Raw genomic sequence first — 24,727 nt, 5'->3', positions numbered from 1 at the left:
TAAATTCGTTTGGATAAACAAACAGTAAACCTTGAAAGTTGCCAGTGTTTTGTATTATTATACAGTTAAAAAAAAATAAGCAAAAGCTATATGCTTTTGGATTCTTCTTGGTATTTGGTTTGGGCCATGAACCAGAATGTTCACACTCACTCACATGGACATAATTTTACCAGCATGCTCTTGTATGCATTTTTTCAAAATTAACCCATCCAAAATGTAACATTTAATAACAATTTAGTTTGAAGGACTTATAGAGTGTATTTGAATTGGCTTCAAGATCAGAAATAATTAATTTATTTTCATGGTAATAGAAGTAATAAATAATTTTTTTATAGTGTCATTATAATTTTCTGGAATAAAATTAATTTTTGTGGATTATCTAAACACGTTATTAGTTAATTCTTTGAACACGCCACTTTACTGCGCCCAAATATTTATTTCATTCAATTGTTATCTTCGATCACTTCAATCTCTTGGATGCATGCTCTCTTTGTTTCCCACTAACAAAATGCGAGAAAATATTGACAGAATTAGATATCTCCAAAACAGATTGATGTTGTAAGAAATATGTTATGCTGTATAATATTCCTTTAGAGTATTTGTTTTTGTGTGCTTTATTTTTTTTTTATTATTATTCTGTGAGTTGTTTTGCGTACTTAGAGGTTAGGTTAACTTTGATACAGGTATTATAATTGGATATGTTGATGAGCGATCTGTAAATTCAAATTTGAAAAGATTATTATTTTTTTGTTCTATAAGAAAAATGTTTACAATTTTGTTTGTCTTGTTTTATCCTACACATTCATGTGAATGACAGAACAGGGAATTACAGTATCTGCTTTTAATGCTATAGGATTCCATTTTTTTTTTAAGTAAAAAAAAAAAAAACAATAGGAGAAATCGTGAAAGGGATTACGATTTGTTTGTTAGAAGTCGTGAAATCATATATCACTTCATTGATTTTATATTTTCTGAAACTGAACACAAATTGAATTCTTTTTTTTTTCCATTTCATTTTGACACAAAACAAATTGAATTCTAAGAAGATTTCACGGCAACGGCAGGCAACGTATTAAAGTGGATGCACTTTATACTTCATGGTGCACTTGTCCCTTGGATCGTCTTTAACTTTTGATTTCTTAATTTTCATCCTTATATTTTATTTATTTAATGTATAACTTTGATTCTTTCTTTTTAAAAATGAAAATGCAAATTAGTGATTAATATATGCTAACTTTTCATTTTAAATATTTATTTGCTTTGTTAATGAGTAAAAATTATCGTTATTTATTATGAGCAGCATTGATTTAATGTAAATAAAAATTAAATTCGTCAGTTGATTATAAGAAACTGTTATATCTTATTTCTTTCTTCTGTAAGGATAAGTTTATCCAAATCATATACTGATTTTAACTTGTGAATACATTATATTTTCTTATTTTTCTCCTCGTACAAATAGTTGCTTACTAGTTTTGTTGGGAGTTGAGAAGTTGGAGCCTAGAACACCATACAATTCTATACATGCATCAACTTGAACTTGCATAGTAGAAGCAACAACCAAAATCAATTTGCTGTGTTGCGTTAAATGCCACATTTTGCCCTTTAAACGCGTATTTGACAAATGTATCAAACACATTAATGATTTTGATGTGGTTTTCGTCGTTCTTGCATATTAGTATTACAACCACATATTTCACCCACAATTTTCTTATAATAAGATACACAATCTTACTGATCAACATGTTTAAGACAATAATAAAATTAATTATCTTGTTCAATAAAGTTTTCTAGCTTTGAAAGCATTTACCTAATACCTACTGCCATTCCCCGATGACCAAATCAATACCATCATAACTTGGACACACACAGAACACTAACAAGCCAAAAGATAAAGACAGGTTCTTCATTCGATTACACCCACCAACTGCTCTACAAAATTACCAAGAGAACAGAACAAAATCAAACACCGGTGGATCCAAACCCACCTTCACCTCTAACAGTCTCATCCAAATCCTCGACCTCTGTAACAACATTCGGTGTCACAATCTTCTCAATGATAAGTTGCGCAACCCTGTCCCCAACCTTCACCTCAAAATCCGTGTCCGAATGGTTGAAAAGTATAACCCCAACCGGACCCCTGTAATCCGCATCTATCACCCCCGCACCCACGTCGATCGAGTGCTTCCACGCCAACCCCGAACGCGGCGCTACAAAAATCAAAAACTAAATTTTAAAAAAAAAATACAAAATAACTAAAAATACCTTCATGTTGCGACCGCAATTTAAAACAGAAAACCCTAAATCGAAGAGAAAATTTTTTTACCAACGCGAGCATATGTGCCCTCTGGAATCGCGATGCTGATGTCAGTGGCCACCAGAGCCTTCCCTCTCGCCGGGACCTTCGTCTCCACCGCGCTACAAAGAAAATTTAATAAATTAATTATTAAATTTTTTTTAATAAATAAATGTAGTGAGTGAGAGAAAGGGTTTATACCTAGAGAGATCGTAACCGGCGGAGAGAGTGGAAGCCCTAGAGGGCAAAACGGCCTTGTCGGAGAGCTTCTTGACGCGGAGAAAGGGAGCGGTTGCGGAAACGTCGCCGTTTTGGTGGAGCTTTGGGATTTTGAGCAATGGCTCGTGTGAGCCATTGGTGGCGTGGGACTCTGGTTGAGGCTGGGCCATTGAAGAAACTCTGTGGTGAATGGATAAATTTGACGAGAGAAATGGAAATTGAAGGTGAGGGTAGGGTTTATATAGAGGAAGAGGAAGAGAAATGGCGCGAAATGTTCTCATGGCACTGAATTTTCCCGCCATTTTATTTCCGTAGGGTTTGAATTGTCAATCAAAAACGAGAATGTACCATCCATACAACAGTGTCAGAGTTCATCCCTCCAATTAAATTGCCTTTGCATTTTATATGACTACTAAATTGTACTTTTTTGCGTGGTCATTTTTATTTATATTTTATCTGCCATTTATTTAATGCTTAAATCCTTTCATCAATTTTATTTCTTCTTTTTTTAAATGATTATTTTCTTTATAGATAGATGCCGACTATGTGGTTATGTATGTTATACAGATGTAGATGACCCGTGTGGATAAACTAAGGGTACATTTTGATTTAAGAAAGAAAGTGAAAAAAAAAAGTAAAAAATATATCTTTTTTAGCAAATTATAACAACATCTATGAGGTTTGGTGTAATTATATATAACTTCATCCTTTTTATTTTCTTATGTTGATTCTTTTTTAAGTATGAAAATATTACAATGCTATTCTCTTGTTTTAAAATATTACACTCACATCTGGTAAAATCTTACACTAACACTTCTCATAACAAAGAGAAAAAATAATGAATAAAAAAATGGAATGTTTGTTTAATTACATGAAAGCATAAGGATTGTTGCTTTAATTTGCTCTTATAAAAAGAATGCATGGTTAAATGTTACTCACAGTCTCCAAATAATATTATTACTCAAATAGATGATGACAAGCTGCCAAAGAACTTTGACTTGAGAGTTGAGAGTGAATCGTAGATTCATATGAGGTACTTCATTCATTTTCTGCTTCTATAAATCATTAAAACTCGATTTAAGGAAGATGACAAACTGACAGAGGACTTCGATTCAAGCAGGGAATTGTATGTTGATGTCTAATTTACTTTACTCATTTTCTGTTTTATAACTCACTAAAACTCAAGATTGAAAAGTGATTGACATCATTTGAATTCATGAACAAGATTTTCATGGTAGACAAACAGAATTAGATAATCCAATAATGGTACCTATTGTATATAGAAATCATACCTTAAAAGCAAAAAGGAGGGAACAGTTAATGTTGTTTTAAGATGGGCAAGAATGGAAAACTCATGTGATAGGACTAGAGTGCAAAAACAATGTCCTTCATGTACCCTATTATTTAGTAAGAAAGTGGGTCTACATCTGATGCAATTTGTATACTGCTGGTAGTTTGCATAAGACAGGGCAGTTTATGAAAGATACCACAAACATTTATAGACCCCCCTCACCTGCTGGCAGATACTGTGGATTCTGTTGGCCATCACAAGCATTTGAGAGAATATCTGCTTGCTATTCCTTGCCTGCCAAGTTTGGACAAAAAAAATTCAAGTTATCAGCGTCACATCACTTTGGCATGATTTGCTCTATGATCATATCTGCACCTTAATCTGTGTCCCTGTATTTGTCTGGGAAGATACATAAGTAATGGTTCATCTTACGGTCACTAGCTAACAAAAGTGGAATGTGGTTTAGGGTTTAGTTTTCAATCAGTAATTTCAATCAAAAATTTAGGGCTCAAAGTGTGGTTTCGATCAAAGCTTTAGAGTTCAATCTGTAGTTTCAATTGGAATCCAACTTTCTTCCAAGATTTTACAGACTCAATCTGTTGAATAGTATGAAATTAAGCCATGGGCTGTTTAATAATGTCTTAACCTTTAAAAAAACAACTTAAGCAAAACCACAAAAAGCCATGCCAAATAATGAGGTGGCTAAGGTACAAATGTCAAATTACTATTGATCCACATAAGAAGGATATTGAAACCCTTAGGGTAAAGAGAATTTACTATATTGAAGTTAAAAAATATATATTTGATGATAGCTATGCTGCACCGGATAATTCAAGCAAAAAAAAAAGTCATAGGAGTACACTTTGTGATATTTTAAACCAAAAAGAAAATGATGTGAAGGGATGCTATAGAGCATTAGGCAACTAAGGGAAATCAATTCTTATGTTGCATCCTCCCACTCTCTGAACCAGCATAGGGATCGATCACAACATTTACTACAGCTGGTTTCCTAGCAGAGAAGGATTCTGAAAGGGCAGACTTGAGTTCATCAGGCGTCCCAACAAGATAGCCCTTTCCACCAAAAGCTTCTATCAAAGCATGGTACCCTGCATCTGGGACAAAATCTGTGGGGGCAGGATCATCTTTGTGAGGTCCATCTATCTCCTCTGCGCGTCTACGGTCACCACCATATACACCACCATTGTTGAAAACAATCACGACCACAGGCAGCTGGTACCGAACCAACGTCTGGATAAAAGATGAAGTGTCACAAACATGCTTGAAACCAGAAAATTAATTGCAGCAGTAGCAACAAATGAAAGCAAAAACATATGGAACCATATGGTCATATTAATGGAGAGAGAATTTACATACACATATAGTAATAAAAGTATTTTATAAACTAAAAAAAATGGTTCTAACAAAATTGAATTTCTCAAAGTTATTTAAACAAGAAATCCATTTAGATCAACTAAAATCCACAAGCACTGCCATTTCAAACTCAAAGAAACTTATTTTCCCAGTTCAGGCTAGAACAAGAGATATAAAAAAATTTCAAGTCTTTGGGAAAAGATAAGACCGAAAACAGCAAAACTTCAGAATCACAACAGACAAGTACAGTAAAAACTTGTTTAGAAGTTCTCATAAGAATCCAAAAATGAACATATCTCATGCTACTGAGATTCTACTGTCAAGCAAGCCCAACGCATGATGAGAATTGAGATACTCTCTCATCCACATAGATAATGGGCACTGGGATTCTATAGTTTAGTCTAATGCATGCTGAACTACTTTTTAAAATGTCAAGGACAGGAAGGCAAATAAACTCATCACAATTAACAAATCTATTTACACCTTCATGAACATCATCCTAAAATCTATTCCAACAGAAGGCAAACATGTGATGTCAATTCCAGGACTAGATTCAGTTTGCATAGGACAGTCTGAACTACTTTTTAAAATGTCAAGGACAGGAAGGCAAATAAATTCATCACGATCAACAAATCTATTTACACCTTCATGAACATCATCCTAAAATCTATTCCTACAGAAGGCAAATGTCACACACACACATTGCACTAGATTCAGTTTGCATAGGACAGCAACAGGAATATAAACAAAAAATGTCACACACACACATTGCACAAGAACAGCTAAGTAGTTATTATGCACAATGCACAAGACACGAGTCAAGCAAGAATGTACCTCAACTTCCATAGCACTAAACCCAAATCCAGAATCCCCTTCAACCGCAACCACAAGCCGCTCGGGCGAAGCAACCGCGGCAGCAATACAATAACCAAGACCAACCCCCATGGTCCCCCAGGTGCCGGCATCCAACCTCGTTCGGGGCTCGGTCTGAACCAACACAGACCTCCCCACATCCATGGTGTTCGCCCCTTCCGAAACCACAACAGGAGCAGGGCTCCCCAAACCCGCAATGGCATCCCTTATAATCCTCATAGGCGTCAAGAAATTAAACGGCACAACGTCCTTCTTCAGCTGAACCTCCATCCTCGCCACATTCTCCTTTGCCTTGTTCGAAATCGCCTCCACCCAAGGATGCGTGCTCCCCAAGCAAAACGGATCGTCCTTAATCTCCTTGTTCAAAACCTCAATCACGTGTTTGGCATCACCAATTAACCCTAAGTGAGGCTTCCTCAGCTCAATCTCCTCTTCGCTCACATCCACCAAGATGAATTTCACGTCCTTAGACCATTTCGGTGGTTCACCGAAGTGTAGAAGCCAGTTGAGTCTCGCTCCCACCACAAGCGCCACATCACACTTCCCAATCGCTAGTGACCTGGAGATATAAGATTGCTCTGGTGGTTAAGAAAGAAGTAAAGGAGATTCGATTCACTGCTAACAAAAACTAACAAACTAAACCACTAAAAATAAAAGAAAATCGCAGGTAACCTTGCTGCAGTAGCCGCAAGTGCGTGGGTGTCAGGTAAAATTCCTTTCCCCATCGGAGTTGGGAGAAAAGGAATCCCAGTGGAATTCACCAGCTTTGTGAGCACGTGCTCTGCACGTGCATACGCAGCTCCTTTTCCGAACACGATCAACGGCCTCTCCGCGTGTCTGAGAAGCGAAACCGCTTCCTCAATCTTTGAATTGGAAAGAGGACGTTCGATTTTAGGTTCGGATATGGAACGGTTTTTATCTGCTTCAGTTAAGAGTTTCTCTGCTTCGGACTCGGAGATTTTTTGATGTAAGACGTCGGTGGGGAGATCTAAGTAGCAGCCGCCGGGCCGGGCCGATTGGGCCCAATCGAGAACCTGGGCCACGCGGGCCGGGATTTCAGTTATGTGAGACGCTTTGACGGAGAGTTTGGTGAAAGGTTTGGTGGCTTCGATCTGGTTGAGTTCTTGAAAATCGCCGCGGCCGACGTCGTTTTGGTCGCAGGAGCCGGAGATCATGACGGTGGGCCAGGTGTTGACGGAGGCGTTGGAGAGGCCGGCGAGGCCGTGGACGCAGCCAGGGCCGGAGACGGTGAGGAAGACGCCGGGGCGCCCCGTGAGGTAGCCGTAGGCGGAGGCGGCGTAGCCGGCGGACTGCTCGTTGTGGAAGGCGATGAATCTCACGCCGAGCGAGACGGCGCGGTTGGCCAGCGAGGTCACCGGAATCCCCACGACGCCGAACATGTGCTGCACGCCGAAGTGAACCAGCGACTTCGCCGCGAGAACGTTGCCGTCAATTTCCATTGGAATGAGTGGTTCTGTTTTTGGAGACTTACGTGGAAAGTGATAGGACGTGTTATCGTGTGGAATTGTGATTTGGTTTTTTGAGTTGGGATCTGTATTTATATGAGTTTGGAAGTGGACTTAGCAGGAGGAAGCGAACCTGGACTTGACTCTCAGATAAGTGATTCTCAGATAAGTGATTCGGAATTTAGAAATTGATGACGAAGAAAAGTACATAGTTTGAAATCTTAAAACAAAATATTTACACACGTGTATGATGAGATGTGATAGTCCGTAAGTAAGAAAGAAAAAAAATAAATTAAATATGGAATTTTTTTTATTGCAATATAATTTGATTGCTATTTTAATCCTTTAACTGATCAATTTTTTAGTTTTAGGTTTAGATTTAATTTCATTCTCTTATTTTTAAAATGTTAAACTTAATCCTTTAATTTAATTGTTATATTATTTTTAATCATAATTTTCAAATTATCTTAACATGATTTTAATATAAAAAAGGTCATATTTATTAAAAAAATTAATGATATCTTCGAAAATATCATTGAAAAATTAGATACTAGAAACACAACTACAGTGATTTTTAATGCGTCCTTGACGTGGTTTTTAATATAAATAAAGAAATCTATATTATGTTTTTAATTGATATCCTAACGAGATCGTAGTTTCTCCCTAATTGTCTGTACAATTGTACTGTATAAATTGAGGGAGGTTAAAATAATAATAAAAAAAAAGTATTAAACATAATTTCATTTCATTCCTTGTATTTAGAGTGAATGACAAACTAGCCCTTAAAAAAAGCAAAATTGTTCTTTGACAATTCAAGGCGTACAATCATTTGGCATGATTGCGAAAATTGACGCAACTTATTGTAACTTGATTTGCTTGTGAGTCTAAATTTATATTAGAATTTGAAATATTAAAAAATTATCATCTTTGATTAAATTGGTCTACTTATCAAAACTATGAAAAAAAAATCTGAATAATTAACGTTTTAGGAATTAAAATATTTCTATAACTTTAAAGAATAAAATCGGCTAGTATATTTCTTGGTGAGAAAAAAGATTACCATTTCGAAAATTAACTTAATATTTTAATAATATATGCTGTATTTATTGAATGACACATTAACACTTTAAAAAAGAAGCAAAGTTGTTCTTTAGCCTTAAGAAAAATATTGCGTCCAGCCCTCCACCAGTTACACCCTTGTCATCCTGAGCCACCACTGGGCCTAGATAGAAGTAGAACTACTTACTTTTTGCCTCATAAATTATGTACGACATTAAAAGGTGTTTCTTTTTTCTGTTCTTTTTCACAAAAAAAATAAAATTATTAGGGGAACTAAACTAATAGATAAATTCATCTTTGTCAGTCACCAATCAAGCAGCTGAATAAATCAATTGATTTAAGATTGCTTTAGTTTAATAATTAGAGATCTCAAATTCTTCCACTTCCATAAAGAATATATATATGTAATTTAAGAAGAAAAACTCATCTTTGTCAACCATTTTCCCTTCTGTGAATATCAAATGCTAATAGTCAAACAACACTTCTTTTTAAATTTTTATTACACATATGATCGATGATTTTTTTTTAAAAAAAAATTATATGTTTAACTTTAAGTTACCTATTTTGTTACAAGATTAAAGTAAGTATTTTAGCTTCTAGTCAACTATATTATAAGTGTTTCGGATTAATCTTAAAGTCAACTAAATTCTTACACATTTTATTTTTTAATCTATAGAAATCAAAAATAGAATTAGTATGAAAGAATTTATAACAACTCATACATTTTATTTAATTAAATTTGTCAGACTCCCTTAATTTCTAGCACACTCTTTACATTGTTTCTATACATATCTCCAAATAAACATATTGAGTATGTCTTTCGATTGACGAATAGAAAATCAATACTCAATTATATTTGCTCCACTCATCTAATCACTATTTATCAGTAAGTGATATCCAACCTTATGCTTGATCCTCTAAACAAATTTACCACTCTACTAAGCTTAAATTAAGCTTACTTGAGCGTCGAGTACTTCCAAATGATCACTCTCATTATGCACTTGGGCATGAGCATCACTATTGCGATGGAGTTATTCAAGAACTTGATCTCAAGTTATCATCTTATATCTCTTAATTAAATTTAAATGTTTCCAAGCTTGGAAAAGTCAGATCTAGTGTTTTATTTTACAATCAACATGTAGGAACTTGCACATTCCCTTGTAAGCTCTTCCATCAATTAGTAAAGTGTTGGAGAATAAACAAGATCCACACACATGGGAAAAAATAAAGAAAAGTGTATATGAGTTGGGAGTAGTATGCAAGTCTAGAGTTTTTGGACAATATGGTACCTCTAATACTAAAATACTATTGGTTTCAACCACATTTAAGTTCAACATGATATAAAAGTCTATTTTAAATTCATTATTAGATTTTCTACTATGTACCAAGTCAAATAATGTTGGGCGTAAATGAGTATATTGAAAAAAAAAAATTAAAATCTCACCTATAAGTGAAGAAAATCCTCATTGTACTAACTAATTAACTTTTAAAATTGAGTTTGATTCAAATTTATATTTTAAAAAATGAGTCATTTAATCTAATATTATATTACTTTATTATTTGTTCATAAAAAAGTTCATAAAATCTTGAAAATGATTTTACAATAAAAAATAAGAATAAACACTTAACTTTTTAGGAGACATATAAGTTAATTAATGTCTTAAAAAATATTAGATAAATATTATCTTTATTTCGGTCAAATTAATTTGAAGATATTTAAACTATTTGATAATTTTTTATTAGGTCCCTAAATTATTTTTTTTCCATTGAGTATTTAGAACTTGCATTTATTTTTTAATCAAGTCTCTTTGGAGACTTAGTTAAAATAAGTTCAAGGATCTAATTGAAAAAAAAAACAGTTTAGTGATTTATTTAACATTGACAAATATAGTTCAAAGACTCAATAAAAAAATTGTCAAGTCCCTACAACCTAATCACTTTTGCATGTCAACATTCTCACTTTTACAAATTGAAAATACTAAATTTAGAACATACAAAGCTACAAAGGTGAGAGTACTAGCTTGCAAAGCTACAAATATAAGCTTGTTGAGACTTGATAAATTTTATTTGACTAAAATATATTTTTCGTCTTTATAAATATATCAAAGTTCATTTTTCGTCCCTACAAAAAAATCTATTTTTCATCCCTATAAATTTATATTGTGTTATATTTTGGCTCGGATTTAGTTGAATGACTCTAAATCTATGTGTCTAATATTGTGCACAGAAGTTGATCTATTAGTCAATTAGACTTCGACACGTGTTCAAACCATATCTTCTCTCTCTTTAACCTGTGACTCTCTCTAATCTTCCTTTCAATAATCCCGCACCCGACACCCTTTCCCTAAATCACCACGCCCTCGTCTTTGACCACCATATCTAGTTGCTTTGGCTTTGAATTTGGTTGTTATAACACCACAACTAGTTGTTCCAACACCAGATCTAATTGTTTCAACACCAAATCTAGTTTTTCCTTGATCTAAAATTGGATTGGGTGTTGTCAGTTGTTGTGCATGATGACACATTGAGGATGGATGGATCTTTTTGACTCATAATCTAGACAAATGTACCTAGTATAGTAGTAAAGAAACAATAAGTGTTGTTTATGATTTTTGAAAGGATTTTTGGAGCGAAAGATAAATTCAAAGATGGAAAACATTGTCGAGATGAAATCCATAGTATTTTACATATGTAACTCGAATCCTAAACAAATTCTAAATTCAATGCAACCAAAATTCAACTTAAGTGATTAATACTAATTCCTTAGGTTATTAACCCTTGACTCCTAAATCAAATTCCTAATTCATTAGGTAATTTAACCTAGAACTCATAACTTGAAGAATGAATCTCTACAATGCAAAAATGTGATTTCATTCCTAAAATCAAGTTCTTACACAATTTCAATTCAGATAGAGGATATGAACTTGTTTTACAAAATTCAATCCCTAAAAGCTAAGTCGATCACTTTTAAAAATGCATCTAAGTAAAAAATTGAAATAAAATCACATAACTAAGAAAATTAATCAGAAATGAAGAATTACATACTTCAATCCCACTTTATTCACTTATCAACTTGCAAATTTAGTTCATTTGAATCTTGATTGATCCAAATAGAACTTGAAAATGTGGATTACAAATGAAGAAGAGAGAAATATTTTCATAATTTGTGAATTCATGATTATTTGTAAGACATTGAGCATTTGTTTGTATGTGGAACTTAATAAAGACTTGTATTAATACTAATATTGGTTTTTATTTGAGATATTAGGTATTTTATAATAACAATTATTTTAAATTTAAAATGTTAAATGATTAAATTATGTTATTTTTTATATTTTTTAATTTATATGAAGTTAAACTGCTGAAACTTTGATTCGACCTGTGATTCAAATCATTGGCAAAAGAAGACGAATAACATCCCCGTGAGATGTGGAAAACGAAGCCAGTGTCGTTTTGCTGACCCAATGGCGACTACCCTTCCCCACTAAAAGACAAAAGGTTCACAGGTTTAGGTGCCCAGATGATCCCAATCACAACCAGCAGACATCGCAAATAACTATTACAGATAATGAAAATTTTGATAAAATGTTTTTTCTTAAAAAATATAGAGAAGTTTATTTGAAAAACAATAACTGCGCCTTTTTATTTTATTTATACACTGAAATTGGATTTTTTTTTCCGCATAGGTTTTACACATTATATTTTTGGATTATTAGGGTTTGAAACCCTTAATCGGCAATGGATAAGAAAATTTGTGTGATATATATACACACTTTGTTGTGCACATTGATAAACGCATAATTAATAGTATACATTAATAGCTTTTTTGCCTTTAAATTAGAATTTTTAGCGTCTTTTACCTTTATTTTGATGTATTATTGCATATTTTTTATTTTACATTTTTATAAGTTAGTATTTCTTTTACTATTAATTTGTATAAAATTTCTTTAGTTTGACTTTGAGGACCAACATTGGGCACTAATAAGATTTCAGCTACTACGTACTGTTTTAAGAACGTTAAACATTGAATTGCAACACCAAGCACCAAGTGTTTGAATATGACATACTTTAGACTTTAGGGGTCTTAAGATAAAAGACAAGGGGTTCTTTTCAGATATTCAAAGTTTTTGCGAGTTATTAGAAGTGTTGGAGAGAGTTTAGATGTTAGAAACTCTAACGATTTGAAAGGAGTTAGATATTTAGATCTAGCACCAATATGACTTGTACCTGTTCTCTTTTCTTGTTTTATTTGTTCTCTTTGTATAACTAAAACCCTCTGCTAGTTTAATGATAATGAATATATGACTTGAATTTCTACGTAGTTTGGAGTTATTTATCTAACATAATCTGATTTTTTGCATCGTGTGTATCTATCTCTTTATTTTATACTTTTTTTAGATTCTGTAATTGTAGTAATGGATAATTGGTTTTAGTTGGTGATAGAACTGTGATAGTTTATCCAAGATTTATGTGTATCCAAGAATATAAAAGTTTTTTAAGATCTTTTTTTTTTGTTTAAGAATATATTATTATTTCTTAGGCATGTTAGATATTATTGAGAAATGTTATCACTAATCAATGGGTTTTGGAGTTGAAAATTCCAACCCATGTCTAGCTCCAATATTCTTGCAACTAGGTTTGATAATAAATAGAATAAACTTAAAATTAGTTTGAAATTTGCTAATTAATTTGTGAAACTTAGTTGATGAATCAGACGAATTAAATTTGACACTACTATAAAACTATAAAAAGAGGATTCTAACACACTTGTTCAACAACCAATCTATTAAAATCAATGTCTAAAAAACACTATTACACTTTTGTAAATAATTTGAACTTGTTAGACACCCATTTTCACAAAATCTTTGTAGAAATGACATTTCACACATGTTTCTTTAATTACCCATGTTGGGTTTCTCCTTTTCATAGTGGCACTCTCACTTCTGGAACCTAGCTCTCACTATGTGTCTCTTGCGCCCATTCACACTCTCGTGGCCGTCGTGCTGGCTCTATACCATTGTGGCGCCTGAGTTGCTCTCTCTTGCACCCTCTTGTGCCTAAAGTTGCACCCTTTCGTGCTTGATTTGCGAAGCTACGTGCCACATAGCCTCACTTCATTGTTGTGTTGCTCCTGCTACGCTGCCTTTGGCACTACCTGCCATTTTCGTGTAAGAATTCATCGAGGTAAGAATCCTCTCTCACGCCCTTGAGATGGTTGTGTCGTGGTTCATTCGTTTATGGTTTCATAAATTGTTATGTTTTTCTAAGGTTCATTTGTGGGCTTAATTTGGAAAGTGATCTGAATTGTGCTTGGTGTGGACAACTTGAGGAATCTACACTAAACCTGGTATGCTTAATTTGTTCTTTTTCTTCACAGTTTTGTGTTATTTAGTGTTTAGTTGGAAAACTTGGAAGGGTGTTGTTATGGTTTTTGATCTTATATGTAGTTAACTTATGCTTTAGTTGTTTTCAATTTCTACTTCATTTGGTAGTTCGATCAATTTCTACATTCATAACAAGTATTGAAGGTATCAAGGATCAACATTCATAACATCTTTTTTTTCTTCTTCAGTTTCTACTTCGTTTATTAGTTCAATCACATGACAAAACAAAATATGTTATGAATGTTGATACTGAAAATAATACGTCAATAGTACTAAATTTTATTATTTTTTAAAAAAGATTCCCTGCCAGTTTTAATAACATATTAGCACACATCATTACTGTTAGGTAACAAATAAGATAGCCTATATATGTCATAATAAATCATGAACCCATCTTTCTCATTCTTTCTTCCATGATTTTGCGTAAGAATTTTTTTTATATATATATATTTTTAGTAAGGTTAAGAAATCTAAATTTTAAATCTTTAAAGAGATTAAAACATTCTAGGCTAATTATACTAGTTTTATTTCTAATTTAATAAGACATATATAATCCACTTTCTAATAAGTCAAAAGTACGTTACAAACATATATATATATATATATATTTTTTTTTTTTTTTAAATCTGAAGATTCCCAAATATTTATAAAACTTGAGCATAATCAGATACAACACTAACAAATAGGTAACAGATAAGATAGGCTGTCAGCATCTTGCAAATTGCAATAATAACTATACGTAATAAAGAAATTGTAATATGGATAATGTCATAATCCAAAAGTATAGTGAGGGCCCCACTCTCACGGTTATTGTGAGATTTTGAGGAACAAGTCAAGTGTTGTCAGTGTCTTACGAGGGTAGGGCTCAGCTCAGCCATATTCTATCTCTACGCCGCTAACTCTCTCTCACTCTCGCGCTCTCTCTTTCACAACCTTCACTTTACTCTCTCTGGTATTCTCCTTTTTCCTCTGATCTATGTACCCTTCTTTTGTTTGAGCTTTGTAAATGATGGATCTGAATACTAGTTTTTTTTTTTTTTTTTTTTTTTGAGTTCTGGTTGATATGTTGTTGTTCTGAGCAATCATGAATAAAGTCTAAGGGTCCACGTCTCACCTATGTAAATTTAATTCAAAAGGGGTACCTTGAAATGAAATGAAGGCTTCTTTCATGGATTTAATTTTAGTTAACGCTTCTTTGATGCTGATGTGTGTAGGGTTGTGTTGTGATTAACTGTGTTGATTGATTTGGTTTCTGGGGGACCAGTTTGGTTTTTGATAAGCTTTTATATGTATACATCCAATCCATGATGAGCCTTTGGTGATCTAAGAAACAAATCTGAATAGAGAGGAGAGGTGAGAGTGTGGTTCAATTTTCCCTGTTCATTTTCTTTTTTTGGATTGGATCTGTAGATTTTGCTTTTGTTTCATTGCTTTTTTTATTTTTTAAAAAAAATATTTTGACATATTTTCAGCTTCTGGTACTTGTGACTTGTAAGGTGATGGATTCTCTTTCTCTCCCATGTCTCAGTTTTCAAGTTTGTGATTCTTTTTTTCTTCTTTGAATTAATGAAGTTTAGTAAATCAAATGGTTTCAATGATTTGATCCAATTGTTTGTTAGCTGGAATAGAGAGTTATTTGGTTCTCCTTTTGAACTTGGAAGATGCAATCCTGAATCCAATTGAAACAAATATATGCAAGTACATGGATCCTGTCAAATTCTTTGCAGAGTGAAATGCTCATCACTGTTTTTCCCCTTGAATCTGTGACATTGATAGACTTGAGACTGATTAAATTGCAAATTCTAATATGTGCTATCTGGTTACAAGACAGCTAAAATGCAAGGAGGATTTCAATCATTTTTGTCACACGGGAATGTCATTAGAAATGCTGTTCTACAACGGGTGCGCATGGTGAACCCCCTGTTACAGCCAATTGTCTCTTCGCGGTTTGAATCTGTTACACCTGCTCGCATTGAGGAGCATGGTTTTGAGAGCACCACAATTTCAGACATCTTGAATGATAAAGGCAAGGGTGCTGATGGCTCCTGGCTTTGGTGCACCACAGATGATACCGTTTATGATGCTGTTAAATCGGTAATGGATATTTGATTTTTGTTGCAATAAATTTGTAGCTGTTTATACAGGATTGATGAAATTTGCTGCATTGGCATCCATTGCAGATGACCCAAAACAATGTTGGAGCTTTGGTTGTTGTGAAATCTGATGCGAATAAGGCAATTGCAGGGATTATTACTGAAAGAGGTATCTGATAAGATAAGGATGTAAATATTTTTTTTTTGAAGGGTGTTTAAAGTAACTTTTCCTCTTAAAATTAAGTGTAGTTTATTAAATGAATTTCTGTAAGGAATCAAAACATGAATGTGCAATATCTTTTATGCTAATATGTCCCTATGGAATTCTTAGTTAATGCAAAGTAGTGAATTTAAATGTTCTATGTTATAGAATCAAAGGAAGAGTGGGAAAAACTGCTTGCTTATGCTCTTTCATCTCTTGCTCTCTATCCTTGCCATCTATGATGCCAAAATTCTATATAATCTTAGGGAAATAGTTTCGGTAAGATAGTTCAATTCTACTACATGTTCTGCACAATAAGCTCAAGCAACATATGCATAATTGCATAACTGAACAAGCAAAATGAGATTGCAAGCTTGACACTGTAGGCATTTGGCATCTTGTAAATACAAGAAAGACAACAACGAGATGGGTGATATTAATCCAATGGTGCATTTGGCATTTGAGAATCTTTATCAAGTGCTGTAAATACCCGCATGTCCTTTGACGAGAATGATATGATTTATGTTGAAAAAGCAAAATTGGCTAACTAGCTAATGATCCTGAAAAAGACGCATATTGTAGTGGATGAAAATTGTGTGGGTTTGTATCAATATATTATAGGATGCAGTTAAATGGTCTAAATATCTACAGCACTGTATGTTGATTATGTTTGTCCCTGGGTCATTGATGTTAACTATTTGGTCATCTTTTTATCCAGATTACTTAAGAAAGATCATCGTGCAGGGAAGATCATCCAAGTCTACCAAGGTTGGAGATATTATGACTGAAGAGGTGTGTATCATTGTACTTTTTGTGTTTAGCTCAGCTTATTTGTAGAAATAATGGCTTATTTTTGCCAGCTTGCTGAAAGAGCTTTTGAGAAATAGACAAATATTTTTTCCAAAATCAAGCTTTACCAAACTTGCTATTATTGTAAAGGGAACCTGCAATTGAACTGTTCCCCTAGTTAGTGGTTCCTCCATTCATGATATCTAAACTAAAATTCGAATGTCCTGGCTGCAGAACAAACTTATCACAGTCACCCCTGATACCAAAGTTCTACAGGCTATGCAACTGATGACTGGTATGTGAGCTTTTACACTATTAACAATAAAAAATCATTCTTGGTATGACTTCTGAGATAGTTACTATCATAAAAATTAACAAACTTATCATACGCCACGGTTTGTAATTGGATGGCAGTATAAAAAAACATTACATTGTCAGTGCATGTATCATTCATTTTAAAAGATATCATATAACTTGACAATGATCATTATTATGATATGAAACAGAGAGATTACATAAGCTTGTAACTCAATATTTCTTCTCTTATTCTGATTTTTTTTTACAGATAAAAGAATCAGACACATCCCTGTCATAGATGAAAAGGGAATGGTTGGCATGGTGTCCATTGGAGATGTGGTTCGTGCTGTGGTGCGCGAGCACCGACAAGAGGTGGAGCGCTTGAATGCTTTCATACAAGGGGGTTATTAGATATGATGATGAAAATTTCTCAAGGGCACTCAAGCTAATTTGGATTATGTAATAAGCTTGAGTGCTTGTAAATATGTTATGGCCACAGAGCCTTCTTGTTTGCTTTCATGTAATTTCAGTTTTATGGACATTAACCCAGTGGAGTAGCAGCATGTTAATAATAACAACTGGATGCAGTTTGAATTTGTTTTGAATCATGTTTCACTAGTGAGTGCATGGAATGGACACAGTTTGCAGATGTTGACTTTTTTTTTCTTTTTTTTTGCAGTATCAGAAAATTATGCTACTATTCAAAATGCTACTTTTAGAAATACTATTACAAAAGTATTTAAAATATTAAGTTTGGTTAATTATGAAAAAGAACTTAGTTCAAATTTTTAGAGTAATTATGATTTGATTAGTTTGTTTTCTTGTACTATTAATTTAGCATTTACTTTCATACTAGTAGATGAGTGATGCTGATGCATGTGTCATAGTTGCGAGTTTTACGGTGGCAATTGAAGGTTTAACAAAACTCATCTTTTCTTTGGGCTTGGGAACTGATTATGAGGGTTTGAGCAGAGTTAAATGAATTAAAATTTTTATATTAATCATAAAAAAAATCATAACCTTCCTCCATTATATAAGAACAACAACAAAGCCTTATCCTCCATTTTATAAGAAAATTCAAAACATTAATGATCTGAAAAGTTCGTCATATTTTTCAATGAACATAAAAATAATAAAACTAAAGAATTCTGTATAAATTAAACCTACTACTGTATAAATTCGTTGTAGATTATATAAAGTTTATATATCAATTATTTGCAAAATTAAAGTTTAAGTTTGATTGTATAAACAAAGTAATAAATTTACTAACATGTGGTTGGTCCAAATGAAATTAAATTTAATTTTCTTAAGTAAATTTTGAATTTGAGCTTTCTGAATAAAAAAAATATAATTAAAAGAAATTTTACTATAAAGGTGACTAATCATATATTTCATCGAAGACAGCTTACCCATAAAATTAGTGATTACTTTATAATAATATCATTGTGACCCCAATAAAAAAAAAATAAAACCTTAAAAGTTTGTTTGAACTTGATCGTTTAATTTAGTTTTTTATTTATATGAAGGAGTTTTGGGTAGGGAGTGTACTGTATACGTGTTTGTTAAGAGAATTGTTAGCATTATGTTTAATAACACAATCAATTATTAACTAGAATTTTTTGAAAGTTATTCATTAAAATTTCTTGAAAATCATGTAATTATTAATGATATTATGTTTATTTTTTATTTATTCGTTTTAAAAATAATGTTACGGATTAAGAAATATAAATAATTTTTTTAGATTTGCAAAATAATAAATAAATATGAATAAAAGTAATAATAAGTGAAAAAAATAGAAAGGAATGGAAGTAATATATTCGTAATATTTTGAAAATTATTAATGGGCCGAGCTACATGTGATGCGTCTTCTATTAATATGGGCCATGTTATTCACAGTTTCACACAGTTTTTTATATTCTCACGCGTATAATTTTTGTTTTTTTAATGAATTTCTAAAATACCTCACTTTATTCACCCCTTCACTCCCCATTTTAAAACTCTTTCTCTTACTAGCTCCAACATTTTCTCACTCCCTTTCTCATTCCTCCCTTGGCACACCCCTTCGTCTTCCTATCCCTCTGGCACTAGGTGAGTTCACTGTTCACCCCCTTCCCCTTCATCTTTGTTTCACATTTTTTTTATCTCGTCGATGGTGAAAACTTGTTTTGTTATGTATGAATTCCAAAAAAATACACAACAGAAACAAGTTTCCGGAGGGGGGGGGGGGGGGGTGTTACTATATCTTATTTTAATCCATTGTTTTGTAAGACAATAAGATATGATAAAATAATTTTATCATCCTAGTTAAAATTTTATTCTATGGTGAAGTGTGGGATAAAAAGTAACAGATTAAATAGGATTCAGGAATATTTTTCTCACTCGTCCTTCTTTATTCTTCCGTCCCTTCCTTTTCCTCCACATCTTGTTTGCACTTTTATGTTCATCATATTCACTATACAATTTTATGTTATTTATACATTTTTTAATAATTTAAACTAAAATATAAAAATTAGCAAAAAAGATATTAAAGTTATGTTGGCGCAAAGGGTATTTGTTATTTAAATATGATTTATTATTTGATCCATTTCAAATACATGTCATGATAGTACATTTTTTTGGTCAGCATATATGACATGATAATATTATGCCATCTTATTTGATTTTACGATATATATCAAATACAAAATAACTAGATAAGATAATAGTTTATCAGGTTTTGTCAAATTGAACTCTTTTATCAGGTTCACATTTTATCCTACTCATATTGAATTCTTTTATCCTATTTTTCTTTATTATATTACGTTCACTAAACATTCCCTAAAAACCGTAAATCTCCTTGATAATTAATAAATTAATAGCAGCGGCTAAGAAAATAAATGGATAAAGATTGATATTACATATCAACATAAAATTATCAAGATCGATCAAACTCTAATTCAATTTGTCTTTCAAAAGTCAACAAGGTCTAACTCACTTGTAGAACACGGTAAGCCAATTATTATAAACCCCCAATACCTATAGATAAAACAAAAGTTTACCACAAAAAAAAAAACTCTAATTCAAATTAAGCAATAACACTATCTAGTATCTATATTTGGAAACACGTTCAAGAGCAACAAATCACGTCAAAAAGCTTAAATGTCACAAAAGTTACAACCAATGGCCTGCGTGGCTTGTAGAATGGATTAGCGAACAAGTGAAGCTTCTGCGTGAAGAACACACCATTTCGTGCTCATCTTCACTTCTTGTTATTTATATATGGTACATAATCGCTTATGATTGGGTGGACCTGATTTCTCTGCTGTCTCTTCTATAACTGTTCCTGTACTGTTCTTTGAAAATCACACCATTTTAAAATTGAATCAGAGAATTAAATATTTTAATAATGATGCCATGTTTTTTTTTGGAAAGTTTTGTTAGAAGCTGTTTTTTTTTATCCTTGAGAAGATATTATCATTGAATTTCGTTTGAAAAACTTTCTAACTGTTGGATCTAGAACATTAATTTAACACACATCAAGCAATGTCATTTCTCTAATACTAACTATTATAAAAAAAAATTGTAAATGCTTTTAAGTTTAGATTGTTTTCGTAGAACACTCACACAAAAAGTCACATTATATTAAAGAAACTGTTGTTTTACCTTTGTCCCACCCAACTCCTAGTCCATGTGGTGGGATTTGTTTGCTTTCCAAAGAATTTTGTTAACTTAAGATATGCGAAATGGATGGCCATAATGCATTTACGGTGGCAAAAGTCACATGGGCTAAGAATTGACACAAAAAATCACTCAACTTCTTATGAATTATTATGGACATGTTTTTTTAATATACATATATTTGGTGAGAGGAGAGTCCTCCAACACTAATATTATCGTATCCCTTCATCATAGAATATACTTTGAACTCAGGCACACTTGTGCATAATACTATCATGTCATGCCTTCGATGTTGTTTGGTTTGATTCAGCAAACTTGAACAAAAGGGCTTGATGGAATTCACTTCTTCTTTTGATTTAACCTTCTTCTATGACTATGCTACTCCAAGCAAAGTAGTCCTATGGCTGGCATCTATCTTCTCCGGCATCATCCTATGTGTTCTTGTAAGTAAACTCATCTGTTCGTTAGTTTTGTGTGAATTTTATGTTGCCTCTTAAGATTTGATGATATGTCTTTACAAACCGCAACAAGGAGCTTGGAGCCTTGTGTTTTTCTTATGAGGGCTGTGTGGTTCTGCATTATTAAGATGAGGTTATTGGGTGAAGGCTTTGTATTGGACGTGGATGAAATCTTAAGAATGGTAAAATGTGGGATTGCAGGTTGTGATTGCATAAGAATGGTAAAATGAATTTTTTTCTTTTGGGGTGTAGGGAAAGAAAATTATCCTGAGGGAAGAGTTGAAAAAATGGGAGGTATATATATAGATAGATAGATAGATAGGTTGGGGACATTGAGTGTAGGTGGGTAAGGCGATGGATTAGTTAATATGGTCCAATCTATAGTTAATTTCCTTCAATAGTAATTTTTCATTATGGTATCACCATTCCTTTAACATGCAAAGAAAAGTTAAATGCTTTACTAGTTGAGGAAAAGATTATATAACGAATAAGTTAATATAACAATTGTAGATGTCATTTAGCATTTGTGCTTAATTTTATTATTTATAATTTGATATTCCATCATAGCTCGCATGGACACCAACAAACTGTTTTTGTAACTTCGAATTCTGAAAACTTCTGGTTGTCTGAAAGGGTGATTTAAGATTGAATTGACTTTTAGATTTATGTTGATGAATGCAGCTTCTGTTCCCTTTTCAATTGTTCTTTTTGTCAAACATATGTTCAGTTTATATGAATGGGGATAATTCTTAAAAAGACTAGTTGTATTGAAGAACATTTTGTTGGCAATTTTAAGGCTTGAACTTTTTGTTCCTTCTTGAAGGCTTATACATCAACTGCTATTTTGAGTTCTTTGTTGTTCAAGGGATATGGCAAATTAAGCAGTGAGGAGAAAATTGAATGGAATAACAGGTAAAATGCCTTTGCATAACCTTTGCTGTTTGCATTGATTATATCAACTAATATTTTTTGTTCAAGTATTAACATATTTTGTAATGCAGGGGGTTCTCTACATTTCACGCTCTTTTTGTATCATCTGCATCTTTCTACCTCCTCATTTTGTCAGATGTCTTCAATGTGAATTCACAGGACGACATAGTTATCAATAGATCATCAAGGTTATCAGATACAGTGTTGGGGGTAAGTTGATGAATATATAAGAAAAATTTGGTTGTTAGTCTCATAGCAAAGTTTGACTTGTTTTCATCCATTTGTTTGATTTGTTGGTCTCATGGCAACCTTAATAGCAACACTATTGTTAAGCATTATTAAGATTTTGTTTGGCACACCATATCTGTAATTTATTTATGGCTGTTGGCTTACTTGTTCTGTTTTGTTTCATTATACTTCCTTGAACAGGTTTCTATTGGTTATTTTCTAACAGATCTGGCGATGATTCTTTGGAATTTTCCAGCTTTAGGGGGTCTTGAATATGTAAGTAGAAATAAGCTTTTTTGCAACTAGTAAATATTATCAATACATTATATGATACTATATTTTTATTTTATCTTATGCGCATTTTTTTTTACTTCCATGATATGTTGAATTCAATATTTAAGTCATGACTTATAAATACCCACTTCATCAATTTACATTTAGGTTCTACACCACGGAATATCCATAGGTTCTATTACGCTATGTCTGCTAAGTGGTCAAGTTCACATCTACATACTTATGGTTCTTTTCTCTGAGAGCACTACTCCTTTTGTAAATCTTAGATGGTAAATCTGTTGTTCAGAATTCCATTTACCTTCATGTACTTTTCTTACCATTACTTATGACATTAATTACATATATAGGTACTTGGATGTTGCTGGCCTTAAGAGCTCCAAACTTTACATTTGGAATGGCATTGCATTGTTCTTCGGGTGGTTGGTACTGTCTAATATACTCTCTATAATCTTGACCTCAACTCTAATTTCTCTGTAATGAAATGTGGAATATGTCGTATGATAAGTTGTGTAATAATGACCTGAAGTTACTTATGGTTTCTATTTTGGTGCTATCATTTTGTAATTTTGTATCTGGTTCTGAATGAGCCATATTTGGGCTAATGGCACCAATTAGAAAGCAATGGTCAAAGATAATTAGAAGGGTTTTGACAAAATGAAAAATGAATATTGCATGATGTATCATGTATTTGGATGAAGCCTGCTTTATTTGACAAAATATCTCAAGTGGGTAGCTTACTTGAGCTTAGAAGGATTGTAAAATAGAAAATACCGCTAAATTAGTAGGTTAATTGTACTGTCTAGAATATGACAATGATAAAGTGTAAAACAATTTTACACTTTATTCAATCACAAACCATCACTATGATGAATTTGTTAACTTTTACAGTAACTATATATCTTAAAAGTTACCAATGGTGATTTGTTTCTTGGTAAGTCTGTGTCATCCAACTAAAACATGGAGCTTTAAATGCTGAAGCTATTTGTTTTTCCAACAACAGATGCAGAAACTTAGTCCTTTGATGTACAATAAAATATATGCAAGGGTGTCCCACTTAGTTGTGACTTTCGAATGTTTCTTGGTTCCTGTGGTTGTTATGGAACTACTTTTCTTGGTAGTTCCAGGTACAAACCTTAACATGTTTTTTTGTGCCGAGGGATTTTAAACCTTTGTACTTTCTATGCTTAATTATTATTGTTATCAACTGTGTGACAGGTTGCAAGGATTTTCCTGTTCATGTTCCTTTTTTACCACATAGGGACCCGTTTGGATGAGGTTAGCATATGCTCTCTGATTCCTTGTCGCATACATAAGTGATTAGTCTTCACATTTTTCCCTTATATATTGTCACTGAATCAAAACTCCATAATGTTAATTTCAGGTGAAGGAAGTCTTTCTTTTTGGTTTTTACACCTTGATCATGGTGCCTTCTGTGTTGGCAGTTTTGAACATATTTTGGTTCTGGAAGATTGCAAGTGGCATGGTTAAAACTCTCACAAAAGCAAAACACAGCAAGTGAGACTGACAAATACACTTTGACATATTATCTTGATTCTTGACCAATGAGATAGCCAGTAATTGTTTTATAGTAGAGTTACAATCAACATTTTTTATTTTAACTTGTAACCTTTACTACAGATGGATATTTTAAATTTGAATGTTACTCAATTGAAATTTTTTTAGTTGCAAATTATTATCTCAATTCTCAATCATTCTTTCTTTCTAACGAATAAGAACAAAAATAATCCAAAAGGAAAAGAAGGACGGATAATGAAAGCGAATTTAAGCTCTTCCGGTATTTACTGGTCAGTTGCTAAGCTAGA

General features: G+C 32.8%; 4 protein-coding genes across 6 annotated transcripts; 2 read left to right on the top strand and 2 right to left on the bottom strand.

Annotated features, from left to right (window-relative positions):
• Positions 1-1,728: 1,728 nt before the first annotated feature.
• Positions 1,729-2,836, bottom strand: LOC114384325 (deoxyuridine 5'-triphosphate nucleotidohydrolase-like). Its single transcript, XM_028343989.1, has 3 exons — positions 2,495-2,836; positions 2,324-2,415; positions 1,729-2,207 (listed from the first exon to the last, which is right to left on the bottom strand). The coding sequence occupies exons 1-3, from the start codon at positions 2,812-2,814 to the stop codon at positions 1,960-1,962; spliced, it is 660 nt and encodes a 219-aa protein (XP_028199790.1). The 5' UTR covers positions 2,815-2,836; the 3' UTR covers positions 1,729-1,959.
• A 1,666-nt stretch (positions 2,837-4,502) lies between these two features.
• On the bottom strand, positions 4,503-7,665 carry LOC114384324 (2-hydroxyacyl-CoA lyase-like). Its single transcript, XM_028343988.1, has 3 exons — positions 6,720-7,665; positions 6,009-6,606; positions 4,503-5,051 (listed from the first exon to the last, which is right to left on the bottom strand). The coding sequence occupies exons 1-3, from the start codon at positions 7,505-7,507 to the stop codon at positions 4,737-4,739; spliced, it is 1,701 nt and encodes a 566-aa protein (XP_028199789.1). The 5' UTR covers positions 7,508-7,665; the 3' UTR covers positions 4,503-4,736.
• A 7,086-nt stretch (positions 7,666-14,751) lies between these two features.
• Positions 14,752-17,992, top strand: LOC114385411 (CBS domain-containing protein CBSX3, mitochondrial-like). 3 transcript variants are annotated; one of them, XM_028345479.1, is made up of 6 exons: positions 14,752-14,908; positions 15,784-16,050; positions 16,137-16,218; positions 16,970-17,043; positions 17,275-17,335; positions 17,606-17,992. In XM_028345479.1, the coding sequence occupies exons 2-6, from the start codon at positions 15,793-15,795 to the stop codon at positions 17,746-17,748; spliced, it is 618 nt and encodes a 205-aa protein (XP_028201280.1). In that variant the 5' UTR covers positions 14,752-14,908; positions 15,784-15,792; the 3' UTR covers positions 17,749-17,992. The 3 variants fall into 3 exon arrangements, with proteins under 3 accessions (XP_028201280.1, XP_028201281.1, XP_028201282.1); XM_028345480.1 differs by having other exon boundaries at positions 14,760-14,908; positions 15,788-16,050; XM_028345481.1 differs by lacking the exon at positions 14,752-14,908 and adding an exon at positions 15,213-15,309 and having other exon boundaries at positions 15,788-16,050.
• A 3,188-nt stretch (positions 17,993-21,180) lies between these two features.
• Positions 21,181-24,578, top strand: LOC114383617 (transmembrane protein 56-B-like). Its single transcript, XM_028343321.1, has 8 exons — positions 21,181-21,437; positions 22,276-22,364; positions 22,454-22,592; positions 22,812-22,886; positions 23,052-23,173; positions 23,252-23,327; positions 24,120-24,179; positions 24,286-24,578. The coding sequence occupies exons 1-8, from the start codon at positions 21,327-21,329 to the stop codon at positions 24,421-24,423; spliced, it is 810 nt and encodes a 269-aa protein (XP_028199122.1). The 5' UTR covers positions 21,181-21,326; the 3' UTR covers positions 24,424-24,578.
• The last annotated feature ends 149 nt before the right edge of the window (positions 24,579-24,727 follow it).

The sequence above is a fragment of the Glycine soja genome, chromosome 14 (genome assembly GCF_004193775.1).
Source record: "Glycine soja cultivar W05 chromosome 14, ASM419377v2, whole genome shotgun sequence".
Taxonomy (NCBI): Eukaryota; Viridiplantae; Streptophyta; class Magnoliopsida; order Fabales; family Fabaceae; genus Glycine; species Glycine soja.
The sequence above is the reverse complement of the archived record's forward strand: the minus strand, read 5'-3'. Positions and strand labels throughout refer to the sequence as shown.

Coding starts and splice junctions, on each gene's coding strand:
- LOC114384325 (XM_028343989.1), bottom strand. CDS start 2,814: ATGGCGGGAAAATTCAGTGCCATGAGAACATTTCGCGCCATTTCTCTT. Junction 2,416..2,494: donor GCCGGTTACGATCTCTCTAG/GTATAAACCCTT, acceptor TTTTCTTTGTAG/CGCGGTGGAGACGAAGGTCC. Junction 2,208..2,323: donor GGGCACATATGCTCGCGTTG/GTAAAAAAATTT, acceptor TGATTTTTGTAG/CGCCGCGTTCGGGGTTGGCG.
- LOC114383617 (XM_028343321.1), top strand. CDS start 21,327: ATGGAATTCACTTCTTCTTTTGATTTAACCTTCTTCTATGACTATGCT. Junction 22,593..22,811: donor TATCAGATACAGTGTTGGGG/GTAAGTTGATGA, acceptor TTCCTTGAACAG/GTTTCTATTGGTTATTTTCT. Junction 22,887..23,051: donor CTTTAGGGGGTCTTGAATAT/GTAAGTAGAAAT, acceptor ATTTACATTTAG/GTTCTACACCACGGAATATC.
- LOC114384324 (XM_028343988.1), bottom strand. CDS start 7,507: ATGGAAATTGACGGCAACGTTCTCGCGGCGAAGTCGCTGGTTCACTTC. Junction 6,607..6,719: donor CTTGCGGCTACTGCAGCAAG/GTTACCTGCGAT, acceptor TTATATCTCCAG/GTCACTAGCGATTGGGAAGT. Junction 5,052..6,008: donor TTAGTGCTATGGAAGTTGAG/GTACATTCTTGC, acceptor TCTTTTATCCAG/ACGTTGGTTCGGTACCAGCT.
- LOC114385411 (XM_028345479.1), top strand. CDS start 15,793: ATGCAAGGAGGATTTCAATCATTTTTGTCACACGGGAATGTCATTAGA. Junction 16,219..16,969: donor AGGGATTATTACTGAAAGAG/GTATCTGATAAG, acceptor CTTTTTATCCAG/ATTACTTAAGAAAGATCATC. Junction 17,336..17,605: donor GGCTATGCAACTGATGACTG/GTATGTGAGCTT, acceptor TTTTTTTTACAG/ATAAAAGAATCAGACACATC.